This window comes from Macrosteles quadrilineatus, unplaced genomic scaffold, assembly GCF_028750875.1.
Source record: "Macrosteles quadrilineatus isolate MER2022 unplaced genomic scaffold, UCM_ALF_1.0 Scaffold_4__1_contigs__length_99947679, whole genome shotgun sequence".
NCBI lineage: Eukaryota > Metazoa > Arthropoda > Insecta > Hemiptera > Cicadellidae > Macrosteles > Macrosteles quadrilineatus.
The window spans coordinates 93,845,180-93,869,278 of NW_026542597.1; the positions used below are offsets into that span (position 1 = coordinate 93,845,180).

The window sequence follows — 24,099 nt, forward strand, 5'->3', positions numbered from 1 at the left end:
AATCCTTAATTCAGTAAACTAAAATAGATGTAATAGTTTTTGGTGGTTCCTATATGTTTTATAGTTGTCAAATTATAATACTTTTATAAGTTTTAAAATTTACACCACATAGGCTATAATTTACTCTGGATTTGTCTATTAAATGATTTGCCAAAACGTGGCATAAGAATCTAAATAATAATAAGTAAATTTATCAATTTGAATTCACGTCTTTTCTTCCCCTGTACCGTTGGAATGACGTAACAAGACATCAGTTATGTGAAAACAGAACTCAACGTGATTGCAGCGTCAAGTTTCATAATTGAAATTGAAAGACTTGTGGCGCAAAATTCTAGGGGAAGGAATAAACTAGTATTCACATAAGTCAGGCTAGGCCTACCCCTAGAACCGGCCAAACTCAAATTTCTTCCCCGGAGTGCTCAGAAGGAGCCGAGAAAAATCCAGGGGTCGATACGAAGTTGGCACGGCTTTGACTGGTCAATTTATTGAAATTTTAATCGAAGGCTCAGAGCTCAGGAAACGTTCAGGAAATCCTGCAGACGCTCAGTTGGAGCTATATATCATCCTTAGCTTCGTTAAAGTGTTTTGTTAAATTTTGCCTAACCTTTGGAATGACTCTGTAGGGCCGACGAGTATGCAATCTTAGCCAATGTTATGTAAATCGTATTAAAATGCAACTAATTAGTTAAAGACGTTGGTAATCGATCTAATATCGAATGTAAGGTAAAACAATTCCTACAGAGTCGCCGGGGCCTAATTAATATAACTGAACGGATAATTTATCGTGATATGGTTTAAAATAAATTTAGTATTAATTTTCGTAGCTGATTATTCAACTCAGCTGCTCCCAAGACTTGATTCTTTCACCCGCCAAAGACGGGGTTTAGAACTCAGACGACAAGTCTCGGGGTATTAAACGACGAATTGTCTAGAATAATTTAAGTAAACTAACAGAATAAACGTAATTTCGTAGCAAATTAATTTAACCGAACCGAAAGATATCCACCGCTAGTCACTGGCAGGCAGGAACTGGCGGGTCAAGACTCAAGTTAAGTTATTAAATTTAGACAATTCGAATCGGGACTTTAATAAAGCGAATATGAATAATAGATTAAGAATTGCGTGAAATGAAAATAACGTAAAACGTGACAAGGTCCTAACTAAATATGCTAGCAAACCTTCGTAACAAAATCGTACAGTCGTGTCGATTATCGTACGAGCGTACATGTAACGTCGAAGTTACTTCGAAGACGACGTGACGTACGAACGAATAATCCTGTCTTGGCTTGGACTTGGAGTAAAATAAAATCCTTCGTTCCTTTCCTGCCCGCTCGAGGCTTACGCGCTCAAGCGGCGAACTCAAGTACTACTAGACATCAGCTGATCGCGATCGCTCGCAATTCGCAACTTCACTTGTTGTTGTGTTGTTGTGTTGAGCTGGTCTAGTTTGGTATTTACTCAGGGGAGGTATAGAAGAGGCTACGATGACAGCTGTGGGCTTCTTATTAGCTGAGAGAACGCCATTACCGTAACAAAACGGCCAGTAACCATCGGTCTCGGTGGTCTAATGGTTAGCGTGCCGGGCTGATATACTGTAGGTCCCGGGTTCGAATCCTACTGGTAGCGTTAACTTTTTGTCCAAGATTTTTTTATTATCAGCAAGTTTGGTTGGTTTGGTTCGGTTATTACAGTTTCATTTTAAGTCATTATAAAATTTTAATTGAGCAAATTCTAGTTTTATTTAATAACCAGAATTATTTTTCCGATTACTAAACTTTTGTTATATTATTTCTTTATCAGCAAGTTTGGTTAGTTCGGTTAGGTTATGATAGTTTAATTTTATAATTAAAAAATAATAAAATTAAATTTGAGACATTTATAATTTTATTTTATGAACAGAACTATTTTTGCGATTAGTAAACCTTCGTCATTGCCAAAATGCTCTATACTACAGCGCTGTTCACGGAGGAATTTTGAACTAAATGCCTCATTCGTACCTCCCCTAAGTCAGACCCGTCTAGTTTCGTCTGTCGTCTGTCAACAAATAAACACCAGTTTGGGGTTATGTCGTCGGCGGCGTTAAATATCCTGTAAAATCGGCCGGTTTAACTTTATTATGACAAACGAAGTGCTATTATGAATAAATATGTAGTTGTGGATGTGTTTGTGTACTTCACTGTGAATAAAAATAGGCCTACGTTCTTTGGCCCATAGCCCAAGCTATGGCCAACACATAGGCCTAGGAGTAGGCTATTGTGGTAAAAAATCGGGTAAGTTCTAATGTTCATTTATTCGTAGTACGTTTTTAACCCCCTTAAAATTTTGCACCTTACAGACTGAAATAGAAAAACGTTGGTAAGCGTTTTATTTATTTATTTGCCAACGGATTTACACCAATTTTACAGTAAATTGCTCATTATGACTAGATAATCCATAATAATAACAATGAAAGAAGTGTCAAATGTAACAATAATAAGAGTAAGTACATGTGAAAAACTTGGACAAAGAAAGAACTGAGTAACGATAAGCAAATACATAGTTGAATGAATAACGAAGATATGTATACAATAAATGGCACATGTACTAACCTAGAAAACAATAAATAATATAAATAACAATGAAATAACAATAACATGATAAATATTTTAGTGAGAACAATAAACAATGCAAATAACAATGAAATAAAAATGAACAATATAAATAACAATGAAATAACAATAAACAGATAGGTACATAAATTTGTTCGCGTTACGTCTCTACGCGATCGTTTCAAACCTTAATTTATTGGTGCATACGCCTTGATGAAAAAAGCATTCGTTTGGGTTTGAAGCGTGCATTGCCAGACTATGTTATCAGTAGAACTATTCTGAGTAGTTTACAAAAACAAACATAACTCTTTATAGGCACGTCGATTGATAGGTAATTTTAGGTGGTGCCCTAGTGATGCAAATACTATTGGTAGTAGTGTGGGTAGTAGTTATTTCTATATTTGAGTTTAAAAAATCAGCTGAAGTCGGAAGCATCCGCTGTTTCATAACTTGCGAACTGATACGCTAATTTTGCTGATGAAAATAGTTCTTGGTAAACAGGCCAAAAGTGGATTTTCGCTCGACGCTCATTTTCCGACCTCGGTCGGACGTTACACTTAAGTTTGTAGTCACGAGTTACTTAAGGCCTTGTGATTAATAATACTATACCTGACACAACTAACCAGCCATGTATATTATTATTGATACCAAATAATTGATATTATTATTGATAGTATGCATTCAGTACCAATTTGCTCGTTTTGTTAGTAGGTAACGAAGGAAATGTCCATGTTGTAGGTTGGGTGGGAGCTATGTCTACTGCAGTAGCTCTGCTGGTGTCACCGGTCACCATAGCCTTCTGTCGCCGCAAGTCCACTCGGCTCACAGCAGTAATGGGAGGGCTGGTCACTGCACTGGGATGTCTCTTCACATCCTTTGCCTCTCAGTTCCATCAACTCTTCTTCAGCTACGGCACTATCGTTGGTACGTCAACCTACTATTGCAATTGTTAAAAGTGTTTTACCGGATTAGCTAAATTGAATTGGGTGCCCTTTCAGTCCTTGGGTGTTTAATCGATGATCCCGACCAAAGACCACCAGACGTAATCTGAAATCCCACTCATACAACTCACTTGTGCCTTTAAATACTCGGTTAAATCATGATTGATTTGTAGCAAACGGATTGATGTTTAAATTAATAATTACAACTTACGTCAATCAATCCAGTATATCTATGGAGGACGCACGTTTTGACCTTTAGGTCATCTTCTGCTCCGCTGTTGCACTAGGTTAACAATGCAACTAAGTATGGAATAACCTAGTGCAACAGCGGAGCAGAAGATGACCTAAAGGTCAAAACGTGCGTCTTCCATAGATATACTGGATTGAGAGTCGCAAAATCTTATTCTGAGAAAGGTCAGTAGCTATTTTATAGCCTAGTTCAAAGATTGACTCAACGGGTCTTAGTCAGTTTTAAAGCTACACAAATGTATTATTGATTATACAATCGCGTTAGTCTAAAATTTGCACCGTAAACTCAAAGTAATGATAACGATACCTGGGTAAAGTCTGTAGAGTGTTAACAAAACTGAAACATATCCAAATCCAGGTAGGAATACCGAGTGTCGAGAAAGCAACGATTCCACTTTAAAGCCAAATAGTTTACAAAGTTTTCTGTACATTATAAAAGTTTGATTTGAACTACGTTTCTTGCTCGACATAGATCAAATGATCAAATCGAAAATCTCTTCCCACATTTTTGACAACATTACTGGAGTCACAGACCCCACAGCCTGGACCACTCTCTCTGCCTAGGTGAACGACATCCCTGATTTTCTCGAAGAAAACTAGTTTTCAAAACCTAAAAGAAACTGACGTCTTGGACTATGTGAACACGAAATGCGGATTTCTTTTACATAGTCTCTGATAAATAAATCTTTAACATAAATCTCTATTTTGAACGTATGACCATGGTAGGTTTGTCGTAGGGGCTTGTGCGCATGGCGGTCGCTGACTTGTATGAATGTATGTGTGTGTAAGTATTTTTAAAATTTACAGATTTTTGATAAAAGTTTCTGTATCTATGATTTCTGTTTTGTGTTATTGTATAAGCTGATTCTGTTAAAATATTTATATTATAATATATATTTATATTTTAAATTACAGGTTAAGTGTAAGAAAAGGCCATGTCGCCCTAACTTTGCTTGTGTAAATAAATGATTTTTCATTTCATTTCATAGTCTTCGGAAACCAACGGCCTTCCTGTTGCACAAAAACGTTAATTGCTCTAAAACAAAACTTGGAGTGATATTCTTCACGAAAAATTATTATCAGTGTTCTCCGTCCAAAGTTTGTAGTGGCAGGGACTTCACCAAATGGGTGCATTACTTTTTGAACACCATGCATTTCTAAAACATTGTGTCTTCTTAATCAAATGATATGATTACAAAACGCGTGTTTACTATCAACAGTTACAAAACATCGACACTTTCCGGCCTTGTTTGAACAATCAATCCACATCGTACGACAGCAACAGCACTAAATGTGTTTCACACCGGCCGTTACAAGCGAAGAGTGCAGGCATGCATGTTAAACAAGTCTACTATAGAAAGCCGGGTTGACTGGACATTAGCCCGTTACGTTCTTAGTGAAGCTTTGCCCTGAATACAAGAGAACTTTAAATGTGCCTCGCATTAGACCTATTGACTTTCGCCTCTGCCGTAATAGTTTTGTCGTGTAATTAGTGCCTTTGCTGGAGATCCAGTTTGGTCTTAATCACTTTGAGTTAATCAATATTATTTATTGTTTGATTTGCATAAATTAGTAAAATATGATTATTAATTAATTTTTTAAAACATTTTATGATCTCTTGGACATTTTAAATTTTAAGAATTTGATAACACTTGCATGGCATTAGGTTTTTATGGTAGATATTACTTTACATTAAAGCATATGTAGCACATTTTTTTTTATCTACAGTAATGAAACACTCTTAGAATGGGTCACTCACAGATAGTGCTACTTCACATTAATATTTTCTTCCTTGGTTTTTTACATATTCGATAACTACGAGTAGTTTGGCATAAAATATGTTATAGTTTACTATAGCTGTACTTTTAGGCTGGTTTTATTAAAACTTAGCATATAGACTACGAGTGGAATTAGTAATTAATTGATTACAGGGCCGTCTGTCCGGGGTTCAATTCAACTAGGTCTATTTTCATTATACAAATTTCCTAAAACTTGAACCTGGTATTCCCCACAGTTAGAGATTGTAGTGAATTCCACACATTATTTTAACACACAATAAATCATATGTATTTCACTTAGGCTAGAGGTGTTTCTCTGGTAAAACACCACCGTAGTATGAAGCTCTAGGTCTATATTTAACCTCATTAATTACACGTCTATGCTTGGATAAAACAATATTACTAAACCATGGGATGGAATAAGTATTCATACTTATCCTTTGCTCATATAGTTGAATTATTTGTATTAAAATACTCACCTAAAGTGGCGTCCCATCTCAATTGATGATTATAATGATACTTATCCTTTTGTTGATAATTTCAGCTGGGATACTTAAGATAAATCAAAATATTCAATTCATGAATAGAAATGTTTAGTGGTATGTTACCAACTATACGTGATAAACTGCATCGTCATGCTGTAGGTGTCGGAGTGAGCATGACCAGGGACTGTTCTACGCTGATGGTTGCTCAGTACTTCAAGAGGAGAAGGGAGTTTGTGGAGATATTCATCGTGTCAGGCAGCGGGCTCGGGATCGCAGTCATGTCTTCCTTCATCAAAGGGGCTATGAAGTATGTAAATGGAAATTTATTTAATTTATAAAAATATGTCTTCAAGCTGTTCAGCAGGTGAACAGGTTTGACTAAAATTTAAGAATTAAGGTAAAACATCTGTAATTTAAATCAATTGATTTTATTGCTACACTAAGGTATGTTGTTAGATTTCTTTTTGGGCTATTGGCATAAAATATAAGTACGTTTAAAAGTAAGTAGATCTACACTTTTAATAATAAGTTTATCTTTTCAAATTCACATCATAGAGTTACGGTAGTTTTAAGCGCACATAAGGGCCACATATATATAGAAATGGTTGCCTAGAGCATTTAAGCCCAATATTTAATATAAAAAACAAATCTTACAACACTAAGTGGTAAATTTAATTCATGTTTAGTAAAATGAAAAATGTATGTTTAACTATTTCATGCAGCAGATCGAGTGAACAGCATTTTGTTCCCTTCTGCACTCTTCCCATTGCAAAGAAGGGGTATAGCAGCTTGTTGTATTTTTTAACGGATTGGTGGTAGAAAATGTCTGCAATAGTCATTTGAAACAACGATTAAGTTTTAGAGGCTTAATCGTTTACTCGTACTTTTTATTAATAGGTGTATTCTATTTGCTATACTGTCAATAATATCCAAAAAAGTATTATTTTTCAATTGAAGGTCTTCTTATCAATCCCTGAAATATCTTTTTTTTCTTTTGTTATAAACCTTTGACAGTCAAAGATTAAGTAACAGCTGTCTCTTCCTCCTCACCACATAACCTTGTATTTTTCTGGTTGCAGTGCCATCGGCTGGAGGTTGGGTCTGCAGTTGGTCACCGTCACAGTTTTCCTCACCTTCTTCCTGGGCACCTTCTACAGGTCTGCCTCTCTCTATCACCCTCAGCGCCGCGCCATCCTGCATCTAAAAAACCAAAAACGTAAAATCAAAGACAAGAACAAAACAGACGACCGACCTCCATTCTTCGACTTCAGCACTCTCCGGAGCAAGACAGTTAGGATACTGCTTGTCTCAACTGGTATCAGCGCATTTGGAATCAACACACCGATATTCTATCTGGTTGGTTATAGCTGTGTATTATTTTAATAATATACAAAAGATGTATGGTACCTACCAAACATTGTGGAAGAAAGTAACCTATTATATTTATATTTTATTCTCCCAGAACAAAACGATTCATAAAAATTATTTCTTAAAATCTTTTATACTACCCATTTTGTTTTCTGATCATTTATAACTCTAAAGAAAATATTTAAATATTTTTCATGAATATGGGTACTAAGGAATTTAACGCTCAAGTCTTTCCCTCAAAGACTAATATTTTATTGAAAAGCCTAAAGTTGTACTAAATTATTTATTTATTAGAACTGTTATGGTGGTATAAGATTTACAAGATTAGCTTCATTCATCAAACTATAACACAAAAAACACTTCATACTAAAACAACCTCGTAGTCATGCACTTCTTTTCCATTTCCAAAGGTATTGTCCTACTGAAGTTCCTTATTGGTACAAGAATGAAATACAGGAGTTTGATACTACTTATTCATGAGGTTATTTGAACTTGATATTGCAAAATAAGAAAAGTAGTGAAATAGTACACCTTTGGTGTAGTTTACAGTATATTTCATTTACTATGATATTGTCATAAATTAACACATTAAACCTCTGTCTAAGTTCTTTAGATACCACCCATTCATTACTTGCCAACAATCATGCTTGTTTAACACATCCGCAGGCGCACCAAGCAGAAGAGGATGGCCTGGGTGACACAGCCCTCTTGCTGCAGACCTACCTCGGACTCGCCTGGACCCTGGGCTGTTGCGCCTTCGGGGTCGTCGTCGTCCACAACTCTGTCGAGTGTAGGATAGCTCGCCAGTATCTCTGTCAGGTCAGTTGGTTGCTGAAATTCCGATCAACTACTCATGGTCATTCTAGCATTAGCCTATTAGTTTAGGAAATAAGAGTATCAAGAGAATATGTTAAAATAAATATGAAGGGTGATCCATAGGATGAGTTTAGAATGGAATGAGACACATTTTGTTTGGTAGAACTGATCTTTCCTCCTCATCTTAATTTAAATTGAAACACCATATATTTATCATGTAAACTGTGAAAATAAAGTTAATGTGTAGAAATTGCCCTGTTTTGTGGTGATTTGTAATGAATATTTATATATCCATATTTGAGCAATCCAATTAAGCTATCAATGGTATGAAGTGATTGTGGTTGACAATTTTTTTTTCATTATAGATTAAATACTGTAATATTTCGGCAACTAAATAATCTTAGAAAACCAGCAATGATAGTACAGTATAGCCCATTATTATATTATGAATTGCAGGCAGCTGTGTTCATGTGTGGGATCAGTATTCTGGCTCTGACAGCAGTCCATGGCAACAGACAGGGATATATCCTGTTTGTGTGGATCTACGGCATCTTCTGCGGAGGCTACCACTACTCTCTGAAGATGTATACCTACGAGAGAGTGAGGGCGAGGAACTTTGCCAGAACGTGGGGTTTCGTCCAGTGTTCGCAAGCTATCCCTATTGCCATAGGGGTGCCAATATCAGGTACTGTAGGAGATTTGTTGATTTTGTAAAAACAAGGATTTTAAGAAAATTGTCAGAGTGATCAAGTAGACTTGAAAATTGAAATTGAGGGTTACGTTCTGTATTGTGTGTGGATGAAATTTTTATTACCAGTAGTTTTCCTCTAAAATTTTTCATCTAAACCAATCTGTTGCCTTAAGCTTAATACAACAGCTTAAACTATTATAAAATATTTTAATTTGTGTTATAAAGCTCGTCTGATGATAAAAAAAAATGTTTTGAAATTTAAATTGCTACTCGTACTTACCAACTATACTTAAAATTATATGGGTGTAAATTATTTAACATGGGCATTGGCCTAGATGCCTTGGTTTTGAAATAGTTGTTGGGCTAGCTTACTTTAATGGGAAAGAGTTCATCTCTTGAGATGGACTCTAACCTACAGCTGTAGATGAAACATAAAAACTTTACACAGTATGATAAACAGAGTATTTCACTAAGTATTTTTCCCTTGGCCTTAGTAAATATCTCATCCTTACGGATCAGTGGAAGCCGATTTTATTGTTAGTTCTGTCCAGTGCACTGTAGAGTTTGTGTTTTGTTTACAATTTGTTTCTTATTATTTTAGCAATTTAAAAGCTCTTTTTGAACCAATTTAAAACGATCTTATAAAAAAAATAACTCTTCCTTTAGTTATTCATTTCATTTCAACTAGAGACAAAAAACGAGCTACAAAATTTACAATGTGATGAGAAGTCTACTTGTGTTGGTTAATAGTTAGTCTATGGTATTTTCAACCAAGGTAGGTTTTGAATAATGAGTTTTTTTAACAAACTATTTAAAAAAATATTTTAATTGAACATTAGCAATAAAATTATTTTTGTTACATATCATTGTTTGATGTTGGTAAACAAAGTTTGAAGAAAGTAGGACAATGAATTCTGAACATTAGCAAATTCAGGACATAACTATAATACGGAAAGAAGCAACTTAAAATTCAATCAATTACAAAAATGTTACACAAATTAGTTTTTTCTGTCTTGAAACCTGTCATATCTTTTCTCATAACACACTTCTTCATGTTCCTTTCTTCTAACGATCATGTTAATCATGGATGATTTTAGAAACACATATCTTCACCGGTGCTTCCTACTTCTATTTCCTACGTTCTATTCTGTGCAGGTTACATCAACGTGGGCTGTGGTGGCAAGTCTGGCTACTACTTTAGTTCAACCTGTGTCCTGGTGGGAAGTCTCTCCCTATTCTTCATCGACCTCCACCGTCGCTCCCTGGCGCGACACAAGCATGGTGATGGCACCAGGCAGCTCTGTGTCTCTGAGTCTTGTCCTCAACGGCGCCGGCTGTCCTTCGCTGCCGAGCCAGAGGAGCTGGTTGTGGTAAGAGCCTGGTCAAATACATTGGACATACTTCTCTCACTCAATTGGCTATACTACGCAGTTAATAGCTATTTACATTACAAGTGTAGTAAGAGCGTTTTTACATCACGCAGGTGAATGTTGTGCAACGAGCGAATGCGAGTTGCATAATTCACCGAAGTGATGTAAACACGCTCTTGCGTAACGTGTAACTTACAAGATTTTACCTGACCCGACAATATTCAGGAGGTTACGAGCAATATGCTTCATTATCAATTTCACTCATCTTCTAACAGTAACGTTCATTTACAAACAAAAGCTAGGTTAGGAAAATTCTTTAAAGCATAACAATAATATTCAAACACACAGGTTATTTCTATCGTTGAACGTCGTTGGCTCCATAGAGGTATATTTTTTAAGTTATCCACTCAATGTTATTTAAATGGGTTTCATTACATCACCGAGTGAGTTTTTTTTCAACTTTACATCACTCGAGAAGTAAGGAAGTTGTATACATCACGCTTGGGATAGGGAAGTTTAACATGGCGGGTTAGGTAAAACAAATTACAATTGATAGCTTTTTAAGATTTCTCAAATTCTATTCTTCACTCTACAAACTGCACGAATGTTCATATAGGCTACGAATAAATTCATACATTTAAGTTCCAAGTACCTTTACAGGTATAAATACTCCATCCGCAGAAAACCTGCCGACAATTTGCTTGAATTGATTTCCAATTAAATATATTTAATTAACATTAGGTTTAACAAGTACTTAGGCTTGAAGCTGCAGGGAAACTAATAAAGTCTGTTAGTAAAATAATAATTAACACTTAAAGTGCCGTTGACATGTTTGAACATGAAAATTGCATTTATTTCAATGTTAAGCAATGGCGGGAATTCCCGTCATCAGCACCCAACGTGTTAACAGGTTCAGTACCGGCCGTCACACTCTTTGTATGTAGAGTCTCCAGACACACGCGAGTGAGTGTGTTAACAGGTTCAGTACCGGCCGTCACACTCTTTGTATGTAGAGTCTCCAGACACACGGGAGTGAGTGTGTTAACAGGTTCAGTACCGGCCGTCACACTCCTTTGTATGTAAAGTCTATAGACGCACGGAGTGAAAGTGTTAAAGCTCAGTAAAAATAAATAAATGTGCTAATTTTGAACAAAATATAGCCATAAACAAGAAAACTACACATGTATGGTCGCCATTTCATTGAACAGTATTAACAGTATTTTACAGTATTCCACAAAAGAATAACATGGGAATTTAAAATTTAAAATTTTTTAAATTTTCTACACGACTAATAACCGTACAAAAACACTTTGATATGCTAAGTTATTTGTTTTTATAAGCTTAAAAAGGTCTGAAGAGAAATTGGGAAATTTTGAGTTTTGAGGGTCAAAAATGTGATGAACCAACTTTTATCCCATAAAACCCCCAGTAAAACCGTTCCCATGGTCCAATCATGCTAGTTTGTATCTCATTCAAGTTTATCCTGCCCCGCACCTTAAACTAAATTTGATCAAAATCGGACAAAAATTACTCAAGTTAAACCCGTTCACAGACACATTGTATGTATATAAATTTGAACAAATTGTGTTTTTGGCCTCTAGGGACATCAAAATGAAAAGGTAAATTGGTCCTGGGCCTAGATCTTGCCGTGCCACCTATGGTAATAGTTACATCCCTATAGGGAAATTTGCTAATTGGATACAACAGCGGTACAGTATCTAAAAAAAAAAAATCCCATATATGAAGTTCATGACTATTTCTTAAGGAATAAATCATTAAAGATATTAATTATCCATTTTATAGTTTTTATCAACAAAATAGGTATTTTGTTGTGTTTGCAGTTTCTTGTGGTTTGGGTTTGGTTGTTTAATAAACTGTTTATTAAATATAAACTATTTGACCAAGAATAACTGTTATTACTTTGCTTGTCCTAACTCACTGAAATAGGGAGTTAGGACAAACAAAGTATAAAATTTATAAAAAATATTAAAATTCATTAGTACAATGTTGATACAATGTTAGTAACGTTGTATGCAGATGATACCACTGTGCTTTTTAAGGGCTCGTCTTAGGTTGTTTAAGAAAATATGTTTTCTTCAATTACAAATTTGATGTCTGTCTTTTTGTAAACAATCTTCTTTCAAATCAGAATAAAACTTATTATGTCCAATTTATAACACGAAATAAAAATCCACTGCATTTAAAAATACCACAGTCTTCAATAAAATAACTTCCTGAAGTCAAGTTATTAGGCGTTGTTATAGATTCTTAGCTGACGTGGCAGCCAGATATTTAAGATAATTTTGGTTTTTTGAGCAAAGTGAGTTTTGCCTTGGAAACATTAGTTTCTTAGCTTGATCAGAAGAACCTGACCAATGTTTACTACGGAACGGATGCTTTCAGTCTGTTATGTCTTATGGTATAGAGGTTTGGGGAGGTTCTCCACATGCAGAAAAAGCATTTATGTAACAAAAACAAGCTGTTTATATTTTATCTAGTCTCCCACCCTTGCACTTTTGTAGGGAGTTTTTCTAATCTTAATATTCTCACACTTTCTTCTCTAAATGTTCTAAAGTTGGGTCTCTTCCTGCTGTTGGAGATAGACATAGGTATCCCACCAGACATGGCTCAGAGCTTGTTCTTCCACAAATCCGCCTGTCCCTGTCTGAAAGATACACTTTTACAGTGGGTGTAAAGATGTTTAACTGTCTTTCAACCATTGTAAAAGAATGCCAAACCAAAAAAAATATTTAAAAAATGTTTGAAAGCGTACCTTGTAGAGAATGAAACGTATAGTTCAATAGAATTTATGTCTGGCTGAATGTATCTTCATGTTTTTTTTATAGTGTGTATCTTTTTATAAAACGTCATTATTTGACAACTGAGATGTATCATGATTGTGACAAATTGTACCTTTTCAGAAAATAAATAACTGCCTAAATGACTTTTAAAAAATAAGTAGATTTTTTACAATTACCTATCAAATGTTTTTAAAAAGTGTTATAAGGCTTTAAAGATTAGTCAAAAGGAGTCATAAATCCATAACTTGGGATTTAATTGAATTGATGGACTGAAGTTGTGAAACAACTGTTTATACAGGGTGTCCCGGAACTCTCTACCAATATTTTAGGGCATTGTTCCTGGGTAGTCAACATACCTAAATATCATATTTAAATTTTCCGGAAGTCCTTAGTTACTCACACAGCCGCCATTTTGTTTTTTTAAGTTATTAATTTTTTTCTAAGGAATGGTTAAACATACGAAATTAAAACTTTGCACAAACATTTATGACAACTAGACAAAGCTACCCAAAAATTATGACGATTTTTAAGATTCATAAAACAAAATGGCGGCCATTTAAAATTTTGTTTCTTAAATAACTCGAAAACCATTGATTTTACAAAAATTTTACAAGGGTAACTTTTTTAAGACAATTTTATTACAAATCGATTGACACCTTGATTTTGAAGATTGGACAAGTATTAACGGAGATATGGTAGTTTTAGTGATACGTGACCGCTTTCAGCATGCGCTGCAACTAACCTCCAGCGGTTACGTATCACTAAAACTACCATATCTCAGTTAATACTTATCCAATCTTCAAAATTAAGGTGTCAATCGATTTGTAATGAAGTTGTCTTAAAAAGGTTATTCTTGTAAAATTTTTGTAAAATCAACGGTTTTCGAGTTATTTAAGAAACAAAATTTTAAATGGCCGCCATTTTGTTTTATGAATTTTAAAAATCGTCATAATTTTTTGGTAGCTTTGTCTAGTTGTCATTAATGTTTGTGCAAAGTTTCAATTTCGTATGTTAAACCATTCCATAAAAAAAAATTAATAACTTAAAAAAACAAAATGGCGGCTGTGTGAGTAACTAAGGACTTCCGGAAAATTGAAATATGATATTTAGGTATGTTAACTACCCAGGAACAATGCCCTAAAATATTGGTAAAGAGTTCCGGACACCCTGTATAATTAATAGTAGTGATATACAGGGTGTTTCAGAATGAGTGTCGGATATTTTAGGGTATTATTCCTGGGTAAGAAACATATCCAAATATCATGTTTAAACAGTCCGGAAGTCTTTATTTACTCAAACAGCCGCCATTTTGTTTTTTTTTCTTTAATATTTTTTTAAAAGAGAATGGTAAAACATACGGAATTGAAACTTTTCACAAACATTTCTGACTACTAGGCAAAGCTACAAAAAAATTATGAAAATTTTCCAAATACATAAAACAAAATGGCGGACATTTAAAATTTTGTTTCTTAAATAACTCAAAAACCGTTGATTTTATGAAGATTTTACAAGAATTACTTTTTTTAGGTAATTTGATTACAAATCCTTAATTTTTACAATTGGACGTATATTAACTGAGATATGGCAGTTTTAGTGAAACGTGACCACTGGAGGTTAGTTGTAGTGCATGCGGACTGCGGAGCCATGCATGTTGTGGCAGACTTTAGCCGCATGGCGCCGCATGCACTACAACTAACCTCCAGTGGTCACGTTTCACTAAAACTGCCATATCTCAGTTAATATACGTCCAATTGTAAACATTAAGGTGTCAATCGATTTGTTATAAAATTACCTAAAAGAAGTTATTCTTGTAAAATCTTCATAAAATCAACGGTTTTTGAGTTATTTAAGAAACAAAATTTTAAATGTCCGCCATTTTGTTTTATGTATTTGGAAAATGTTCATATTTTTTTTGTAGCTTTGCCTAGTAGTCAGAAATGTTTGTACAAAGTTTCAATTCCGTATGTTTTACCATTCTCTTTAAAAAAAATATTAAAGGAAAAAAACAAAATGGCGGCTGTTTGAGTAAATAAAGACTTCCGGACTGCTTAATATGATATTTGGATATGTTTCTTACCCAGGAATAATACCCTAAAATATCCGACACTAATTCTGAAACACCCTGTATAAATCATCCATTTAATATTCAATCTAAATTAGAGCCCTGAAAATATATTAACTGTTCATTCTATGTTGGAAAAAACTTGTTCACAGTAGTCTTCCTTGCAATAACAAACAAAAATGTGTTATTCAACAAGTATTGTTTCCTTAACCTACCTTGGGTTCATAACAAACCAATAGACCTTTTTATGTCTGGCCCTTGGTCTTTTTTATCAAACAGCTAAACATTTTAACTAGCATTTTAGGAATCACAATTATTACTTAACACCTATATAATTCTGTATCGCCCAGGTGGAGCCTCCGCTCAACCCACAAACAGCTCCCCCAGACAAACCAGAGCTAACTTGTATCTCAGAGGAAGGCATAGCAGACATGGATCTGCCAGACAATCTGCTGGACGATCTCGACTACATCGGAGACTGCATCACATCCTGCAATAAGGTATACACCCCCTTAATACACATTGTGCAAACACATCGAAGACCGTATCACATCCTGCAAAAAAGTATACACCCCCCCTTTCTCTTTACCACACATTATACAAACACTACATCAGAGACTGCATCACATCCTGCAAAAAAGTATACACCCCACTTACTACACATTGTACAAACACTACATCAGAGACTGCATCACATCCTGCAAAAACGTATACACCCCCCTTACTACACATTGTACAACCACTACATCAGAGACTGCATCACAACCTGCAAAAACATATACACCCCCGTTACTACACATTGTACAACCACTACATCAGAGACTGCATCACATCCTGCTAAAACGTATACACCCCCCTTACTACACATTGTACAACCACTACATCAGAGACTCCATCACAACCTGCAAAAAAGTATACACCCCCCTTACTACACATTGTACAACCACTACATCAGAGACTGCATCACAACCTGCAAAAACATATACACCCCCCTTACTACACATTGTACAACCACTACATCAGAGACTGCATCACATCCTGCAAAAACGTATACACCCCCCTTACTACACATTGTACAACCACTACATCAGAGACTGCATCACAACCTGCAATAACGTATACACCCCCCTTACTACACATTGTACAACCACTACATCAGAGACTGCATCACAACCTGCAAAAACGTATACACCCCCCTTACCACACATTGTACAACCACTACATCAGAGACTGCATCACAACCTGCAAAAAAGTATACACCCTCCTTACTACACATTGTACAAACACTACATCAGAGACTGTATCACATCCTGCAAAAAAGTATACACCCGCCTTACTACACATTGTACAACCACTACATCAGAGACTGCATCACAACCTGCAAAAACGTATACACCCGCCTTACTACACATTGTACAACCACTACATCAGAGACTGCATCACAACCTGCAAAAACGTATACACCCCCCTTACTACACATTGTACAACCACTACATCAGAGACTGCATCACAACCTGCAAAAAAGTATACACCCTCCTTACTACACATTGTACAACCACTACATCAGAGACTGCATCACAACCTGCAAAAAAGTATACACCCTCCTTACTACACATTGTACAAACACTACATCAGAGACTGTATCACATCCTGCAAAAAGGTATACACCCGCCTTACTACACATTGTACAACCACTACATCAGAGACTGCATCACATCCTGCAAAAAAGTATACACCCTCCTTACTACACATTGTACAACCACTACATCAGAGACTGCATCACAACCTGCAAAAACGTATACACCCCCCTTACTACACATTGTACAACCACTACATCAGAGACTGCATCACAACCTGCAAAAACGTATACACCCCCCTTACTACACATTGTACAACCACTACATCAGAGACTGTATCACATCCTGCAAAAAAGTATACACCCTCCTTACTACACATTGTACAAACACTACATCAGAGACTGCATCACATCCTGCAATAAGGTATACACCCGCCTTACTACACATTGTACAACCACTACATCAGAGACTGCATCACATCCTGCAAAAAAGTATACACCCTCCTTACTACACATTGTACAAACACTACATCAGAGACTGCATCACATCCTGCAATAAGGTATACACCCGCCTTACTACACACTATACAAACACTACATCAGAGACTGCATTACATCCTGCAAAAAAAGTATACACCCCCCTTACCACACATTGTACAAACACATTCCAACTTGAATGTTATTTCAAAATATTTATCTTAATACAATTCCACCTCATGAGTATAATATTTTCCTTCCAAACCTTCTACTATCTTTTGTTTGTTTTTATCAAAATGTCCAACTTTGATTAAACCAAATATTTTACCACCTTGACTGGCTCTTGTGATGAGAAGCAATCTAGTTCTAGTGTTACATCTTTTTTACTGTCTTTGCTATTATTCTAGCCAGTCCCCACATCCATTTGATCCGTTCAATTTTATGATAGTATCTGTTAATTGATGCTAGCAGAGAAAAGCAAATTACCAAATATTAATTAATTCTAATTGTCTTATGTGGTATCCATTACCAGATTGTAGTTGTCTAAAAATAAAAGTTATGTTTTTAGGAAAAAGCATTTGGCTGGGATTAAATAAATATATAGGATGGAGAGGCTAACTCGCAACTGATGAAAGGCTGCAGACGAGTCAAAGAACACTTAAAACTCCATCCTATATAATTATTTAATCTAAAAATAAAAGTGTATTTGATGTAAGAAATTAGTGTCAGTAATTGAAGGGGTTATGAGTAGGATTATATTTGAACTAGCTCCCTACATTGTTTTGGAAGCTAGTTCGAGTAGTACAGTCAGCCCTGTCCAATGCCTTAAAATCATTTTCTAGCCATACCTAACTTATCAATCTGTTTCAGGTGGAGAACTACTTGATGTTGTCGGAGTTTGAGAATAACCTGATAGCGGAGATGCCAGTGATCATGGACCGCAAGGGCCGGCGGTGGTCCCTGGCACGACAGGCGGAGGAGGAGGCACCGCGAGGCAAGTGGAGACTGGTGCCGGGGCCTAACAGGCTTATCACTGTCATAGATGAGGCCTCTGTCTAGCACTAGGTCTGATGATCACACACACACGCTCGGAGGTAGTCTCAATTCTCACTCCATTGTCAATGAAAATCCTTCTATCATTGTCACCATCACTTTGGGTTGTTGATAATATGTTTATATTGTGTATATTGGGTTTTCTTTTTTACCTAATTGATATTTTTTTCACTTTTTAAGGGCAATCTCCAAACCCTGATGCAATAGCATCATTAATACAGCCTAATGGCAAATGGCAAATGAGCTCAGAAATGTTCCAGTCGGGATTGAACCAGAAACCTTCAGATTTTAAGGCAAGTAAAGCACTCAGCTATCCAGATAAATAACCAGATAATGTTGATAAATGTTTATATTTGATACACAAATTTTGTAAACTACAAAATGCACTACAAAAATGATCAAAATATAGATGTTTGTATCAATATTGTTAAGTGTAAGGATAAAACACACAATTAATAAAATTGAAATCCTTGTAAACATACTTGTGATGAAGTTGTCATTGACAATATTTATTTACGAAATAAAAAAATACATACTACATATACACTTTATTTCAAAGTGTAATTTTAATCCAAAATGTTATTGGTTACATGAGAGATTTGTAATATTGAAATGGTGAATATTAACTCTACTATATAAATTTCTTAACCGTACAAATTGTAATAATACCTGCTCAAACTCTTTACAATTATCATATAAAACAATTTTAAAATTCCCGAAAAATATTTAATTTAATTTGATTTTCCTTTCTCCAACCATTAATTAGCATCCCATTCTCCAACCAAAAATAATTCAGTATACGTCATATCCCAAAAAAAAAACTTTTAGGTGACTGAATTCAAGAGTAAACACAACTTTTTACATTATTTATATTTTGAGTCAGCCTGAATGTAAACTACGTTTAAGTAATTAAATTGTTGGGTATGGTTTAGCGGTTTGTTCTACATGATGCATTCACTATGAATAACATGTCAATTCATTTTCAACGAACTTTGTGATTTTCATGACTTTTCAATGTTTTAATAAATAATCAAACACAAGTTTAGAATGAAGGACAATATTTTATCCAATTATTCAATAAGAGTTATAAATATTTGCCAATATCTTCGAGTGTGTGTGTGTGTGTGTATTGAAGAGTCACTGCCATAAATAATCAAACTATTTACATGATTATCTGTTGTGAAATGCTATTGTATTTCAAACTAGGACAAGATTTCTTAAAAGAAAAAAAACTTGCTAGATAACTCAAATCACCAGTTAGGACTTTATTGAAGGAACAGATTGGTTGTAAAAAATGTAATTAAACATGATTAAGAAGTAAGAGTTAAATAATTTAATCTACAATATCTACTATCAGAGTTTTTAGAATCATTCTAAGCTCCTTAAAGTTTTTTCCGAATTTTTTGGTAATTTTAATTTAACATTTTCTGTTGTCATTTAAATTGGTATATCTATGAACTTCCCCCTAAGTCTAATAATAGAAATATTATTTCGTAAAGATTGAAGGACTTAATCTAGTTTGAAATACAACATTACAAATCGTCCGGAGACAGATGTTGTGATATGAGTGCATTAGTTTAAAGGATAATAATAAAAGTATTGTATTAGTTTCTATTTATATTTATTGTACATTGTGTAGATTATGAGTGAAATGGAAGCAGGGAAACTGGGTTTGCAGTTTCAAATTGTATAGATATTTATCAATTAGTAATTTATTTACTCACTAGATGTGATTAGAGTTTGGGGAGCTACGTTTATAAGAGTGTTTGTATATTTGTAAAAAATGTAGGAGTGTATGGTGTGTTAACTTACAAGGATAAGAGAAATTTGTATTATTGATAATATGTTTTAGATTCTGTATAGATCTGACTTATTGTGGTTAAGTTTTTGTTTGTATATAGCTGGATTGTTACGTTTGCCGTTAAATACTAACCGCAGTAAAAAAAGAGGATTTTTTGTTGATAATATACTTCGTGATATTTTAATAAAATATTTGATAGAAGTTTAAGTCAAGCTTTAAACTATACCCTTAATCTCAAAACCTTACTGAACATCAAATTTAAATTTAAATTAGACTTTTAAATTTCAGTTGGTTTGTCAAAAATATAATACCTAATTTGGTTATTATGTATCTTGCATCACAAATTTACAGCTTCTTACTTTTGCCTTAGTTTATTTTTACTCAATGATTATTTATATTTTATCACAAATTTTGTATCATTAATAATCCTCCAATTTTTTTTAAATTTTGAGTCAAACTATATATTATTGCCATCAAATGAGGCATTTTTTTAGTTAATCGTTGTCCAAAATATTTGCTCAAAAGACTTAAATTGTATTGGTGCTTTTAAATTTAGATATTTATTTTTGAATCTTATTTTTATTTAAAATGTTAAAACTGTTTGTAAGAGTAAAAGTATAACTCTTTGGATTCCGTGATCCCTGGTTCCGTTTCAACACGCTCAGTCATCCCTGTGCGTTTCATGGTTACTATGCTACGTTAGATTAGGTATATTCGTAAGTAAACACAAGAATAATTTTATAATGTGCATACTTACAGACCAGTGTCTTAGTATTCATTCATAGAGTTTATTACACAACTTCTTACAGTGTTCTAGTGGGTAAGGTTGTATGAACCATATTATTTTTGGTACTGTAAGTGTTTTTGCAGAACATTGATAAGACTGGTAAAGTGTGAGATTCACTCATCTACATGTCCCCTTATTTATTTCATCTACATTCATAGTTTTGTTGAGTTCAGTATTACTGTGACTGCCATGCAGTGGTTGTTGATTATAGCGCTTTTTATGCATAATGAGGAAATTGTTATTAGTTTTTTACATCAGTTTGAACACATGTTGATCATACTGCCCGTTTATACAACTATGTGTAATTAAAAACTTGTAAAATTTACAAAACAGTGTTATTCAGATTTTTTCACTTCCTAACAATGAAAATTTTTTACAAAAATACCCCCACCGCAGCAAACCTGCAGACTAAGCGAATTTCCATTACCCTGATTGGATTTACACTAAAATGCCTCCATAAAAATATCACATTTATTTCCTACTAGCTGGCTCAACAGACGTCCTGTCCTAATATGGTTTTATGTCAAATGCTCGTTCATTTTCAAGATGAGCTCCTTCGCATGGCTCAATCACGTCCTGGTTTGAGGTTCGTTCGCTACGCTCACTCACCTTTCGGTTGGAGCTCGTTCGCTGCGCTCACTTGCCTTCAGTTACATTTGACAACAAATATTTGTATAAAACAAATGGAATAGAAACCTACTTGATAGCTCTCATTTGTTATGCATAGATTTGTTTTAAAAAATTAGGTTATCATTACAACAGCTATTTACTTAATTTAATTTGGTCAAGAAATGACAAACATGGCATGGTAAACAAAATAAAACATTCTTCCATAAGATTAACATGTAAACTGCAAAGGGCCATAGGACGCTTCCCTTAAGGATTTTTGAAACGGAAACAGGCTATTATGTTATTCTAGAACCTAAGGAATATCCCTGTAAATTTTCATGCCAATTGGTTCAGTAGTTTTCTAGTTATAAACGCTGTAACTAACACAACATTCTTTTACATATTAAGATTTAAATAGAATTAGTTTAACGAGTACTTAGGTTTCCTGCAACAGGGAGGGTAAAAAGTGTTTGTTTTTTTAATGTTAATAGTTTAGTAAGAAATAATTGTTTTTTCCAAATTCGATCAAAATATGTTCATAAACAAGCAAACTACAACAGCCACATATTCTCCATAAGAATAACATAGGAATTTAAAATTTAGGAATAAGGAAATTTTGTGTTTTTAGGGGAAAAAATGGGAAAAACCTATTTTCCCCCCATAAACCCCCGGTCCCATAGTTTGATCATGCTGGTTCGCGAACTCGTTCAAATAAATGTAGGTTTACACATTTGTACCAAATAACATCAAAATCGGATCATTTTTGCTCGAATTATTGTGCTAACGGACACATATCTATATCTATAAAAGAGGAACTATGTATGTATGTATGTGTGTGTGTATATACTTTATGGGTCTCCGAAACCGCTCGACAAATTGTAATGAAACTCTTAGGCATTATTAAGCATCTTTAAAGGATGGTTCGAGAGAAGTTTGGTGCAGATCCGTCAAAAGGGCTCTGCCCCAGAGGGTTTTAAGTGGGCCAATGTCAGACTTTTTGATCTACAATGTTTACAAATAAATATAATTTAAAAGCAGATGTTTACTTTCACCAACTGTTTTGTAGGTTTGAATAATCACAACATTCTGTATTAGCATTAGTCATGATTTGAAATAGTGCCACAGTGTTTCTACAGAGTGCAGAACAGAAAGCTATTTTACTTTTGAATAAGTCCAAATGTATTAAACCCCAATCGCAGTACACCTGTGCACTCAACAACGTTTAAATTTTCCAATGTTTAATATTAAAAACATAAAAACCTTTATCAAAGTATTATAAACAATAAAAGGGATGACTTTTTAAAATTTATGACAACAGCTAATTTGAAACCAAAAGGTGAGTGAGCGTAGCGAACAAACTTAAACCTGGAGGCGGATTAGCGTAGCGAACGAGCTAACCTGAAAACAAGTGAGCGCAGCGAACGAGCTCCAACCTAAAGGTGAGTGAGCGTAGCGAACGAACTTCAACCAGGACCTGATTGAGCCATGCGAATACTTATGAAGTTAAACGGGGCAAAGCCCGTGGGCACAGCTAGTATATATATATATATGAATTTGAACGGTGTTTTTGGCCTCTAGGGACCTCAAAACGAAAAAGTAAATCGGTCCCGGGTCCAGGTCTTACCATGAGTACTACAGTAATACCCTTTATGGGAAATTCGCTAAATTAAAACTAAGCGATTAAATTTTTACCATACTTGATTATTTTTAGGATCTCTATATTTTCAAACGTAAATAGCCAAAAAATATACAATTTCCTTGAAAATCAACCCCAATTACTAACAACCTACTACATTTATAATTCTTGACAAAAAGAGATATTGGACCCATATAAGTTTAACTGTTGAGGCTAGAAGTCAATACATGTTTTGTGGCGTTTTGTAATGTTGTGTATGTTGTTGAAATCTGTATAAATCTTCTGTCTGAAAAATTTGGGACCTTCGTTATACAGAGTTTAATCAAAATATTAATAAATTATGGCGACCCACTGAACTGTATACCAATGGTAAGAGTACGTGCTTGAAATATTGCTCTTCCCTGATCCAGTGCTGAGTGATTTATATGTGGCACTCAGCTATCCCATTGTCAGCAACAATTTATTAGATATAAATGTCATATGGGTTCGAAGATGGCATGAGGGGCGAAATACACTTATTTGCAATAATAAATCAACACAGATCGCTGTTTTATTCCACTTTCTAAATTAAAAGATTGATACAGGTCTAAAGTCCTCCATTAAACTCCGAAATTGTTATTGATTATTGATGTGCTCTGTCTTTTGTGGATCTTGGTTGAACTCTGTCCCTCCTATATAATGTTATGTTCCATTGAGTTTGCACATTGTAAGAATTTGGATATTTTGCAATCACTTTTCCAGGAAGACGTTCTCGTTTCCCTTTCTTGTATGAAAACGTCTTCACCAGCCTTCAATTCCTTGAGTTTATGTGATGATTTATCATTATATTGTTTTCGCATTACTTTATTGTTTCTCAGTAGGTACATTAAGAGATTCATTATTAGCAAAAAGAGGTATCAGTGTTTCTTCATGTGTAATCATACATAACTGAAACAGTTCTCGAGGCATGTTTAAAAAATTCTTGACGTGTTTTACTTGTTTACAGACTAATTAATTCCTTAATGTTTGTGT

The 24,099-nt window shown here is 34.7% G+C and overlaps 1 protein-coding gene across 9 annotated transcripts in view; it reads left to right on the forward strand.

Annotated features, from left to right (window-relative positions):
* The window catches only part of LOC128993433 (monocarboxylate transporter 2-like), a 534,836-nt gene extending 513,663 nt beyond the window's left edge, over nucleotides 1-21,173 (forward strand). For 7 of the 9 annotated variants that reach the window (XM_054417323.1, XM_054417326.1, XM_054417327.1 and 4 more), the window contains 8 exons: nucleotides 3,327-3,512; nucleotides 6,201-6,348; nucleotides 7,121-7,397; nucleotides 8,076-8,228; nucleotides 8,682-8,910; nucleotides 10,072-10,286; nucleotides 15,500-15,649; nucleotides 18,073-21,173. In XM_054417323.1, coding sequence (XP_054273298.1) covers nucleotides 3,327-3,512; nucleotides 6,201-6,348; nucleotides 7,121-7,397; nucleotides 8,076-8,228; nucleotides 8,682-8,910; nucleotides 10,072-10,286; nucleotides 15,500-15,649; nucleotides 18,073-18,261 — 1,547 coding nt within the window. In that variant the 3' untranslated portion in view covers nucleotides 18,262-21,173. Of the gene's footprint in view, nucleotides 1-2,105; nucleotides 2,271-3,326; nucleotides 3,513-6,200; nucleotides 6,349-7,120; nucleotides 7,398-8,075; nucleotides 8,229-8,681; nucleotides 8,911-10,071; nucleotides 10,287-15,499; nucleotides 15,650-18,072 lie in introns of those variants that run through there. The other 2 variants (XM_054417322.1, XM_054417328.1) reach the window with 2 other exon arrangements.
* Nucleotides 21,174-24,099: the final 2,926 nt, after the last annotated feature.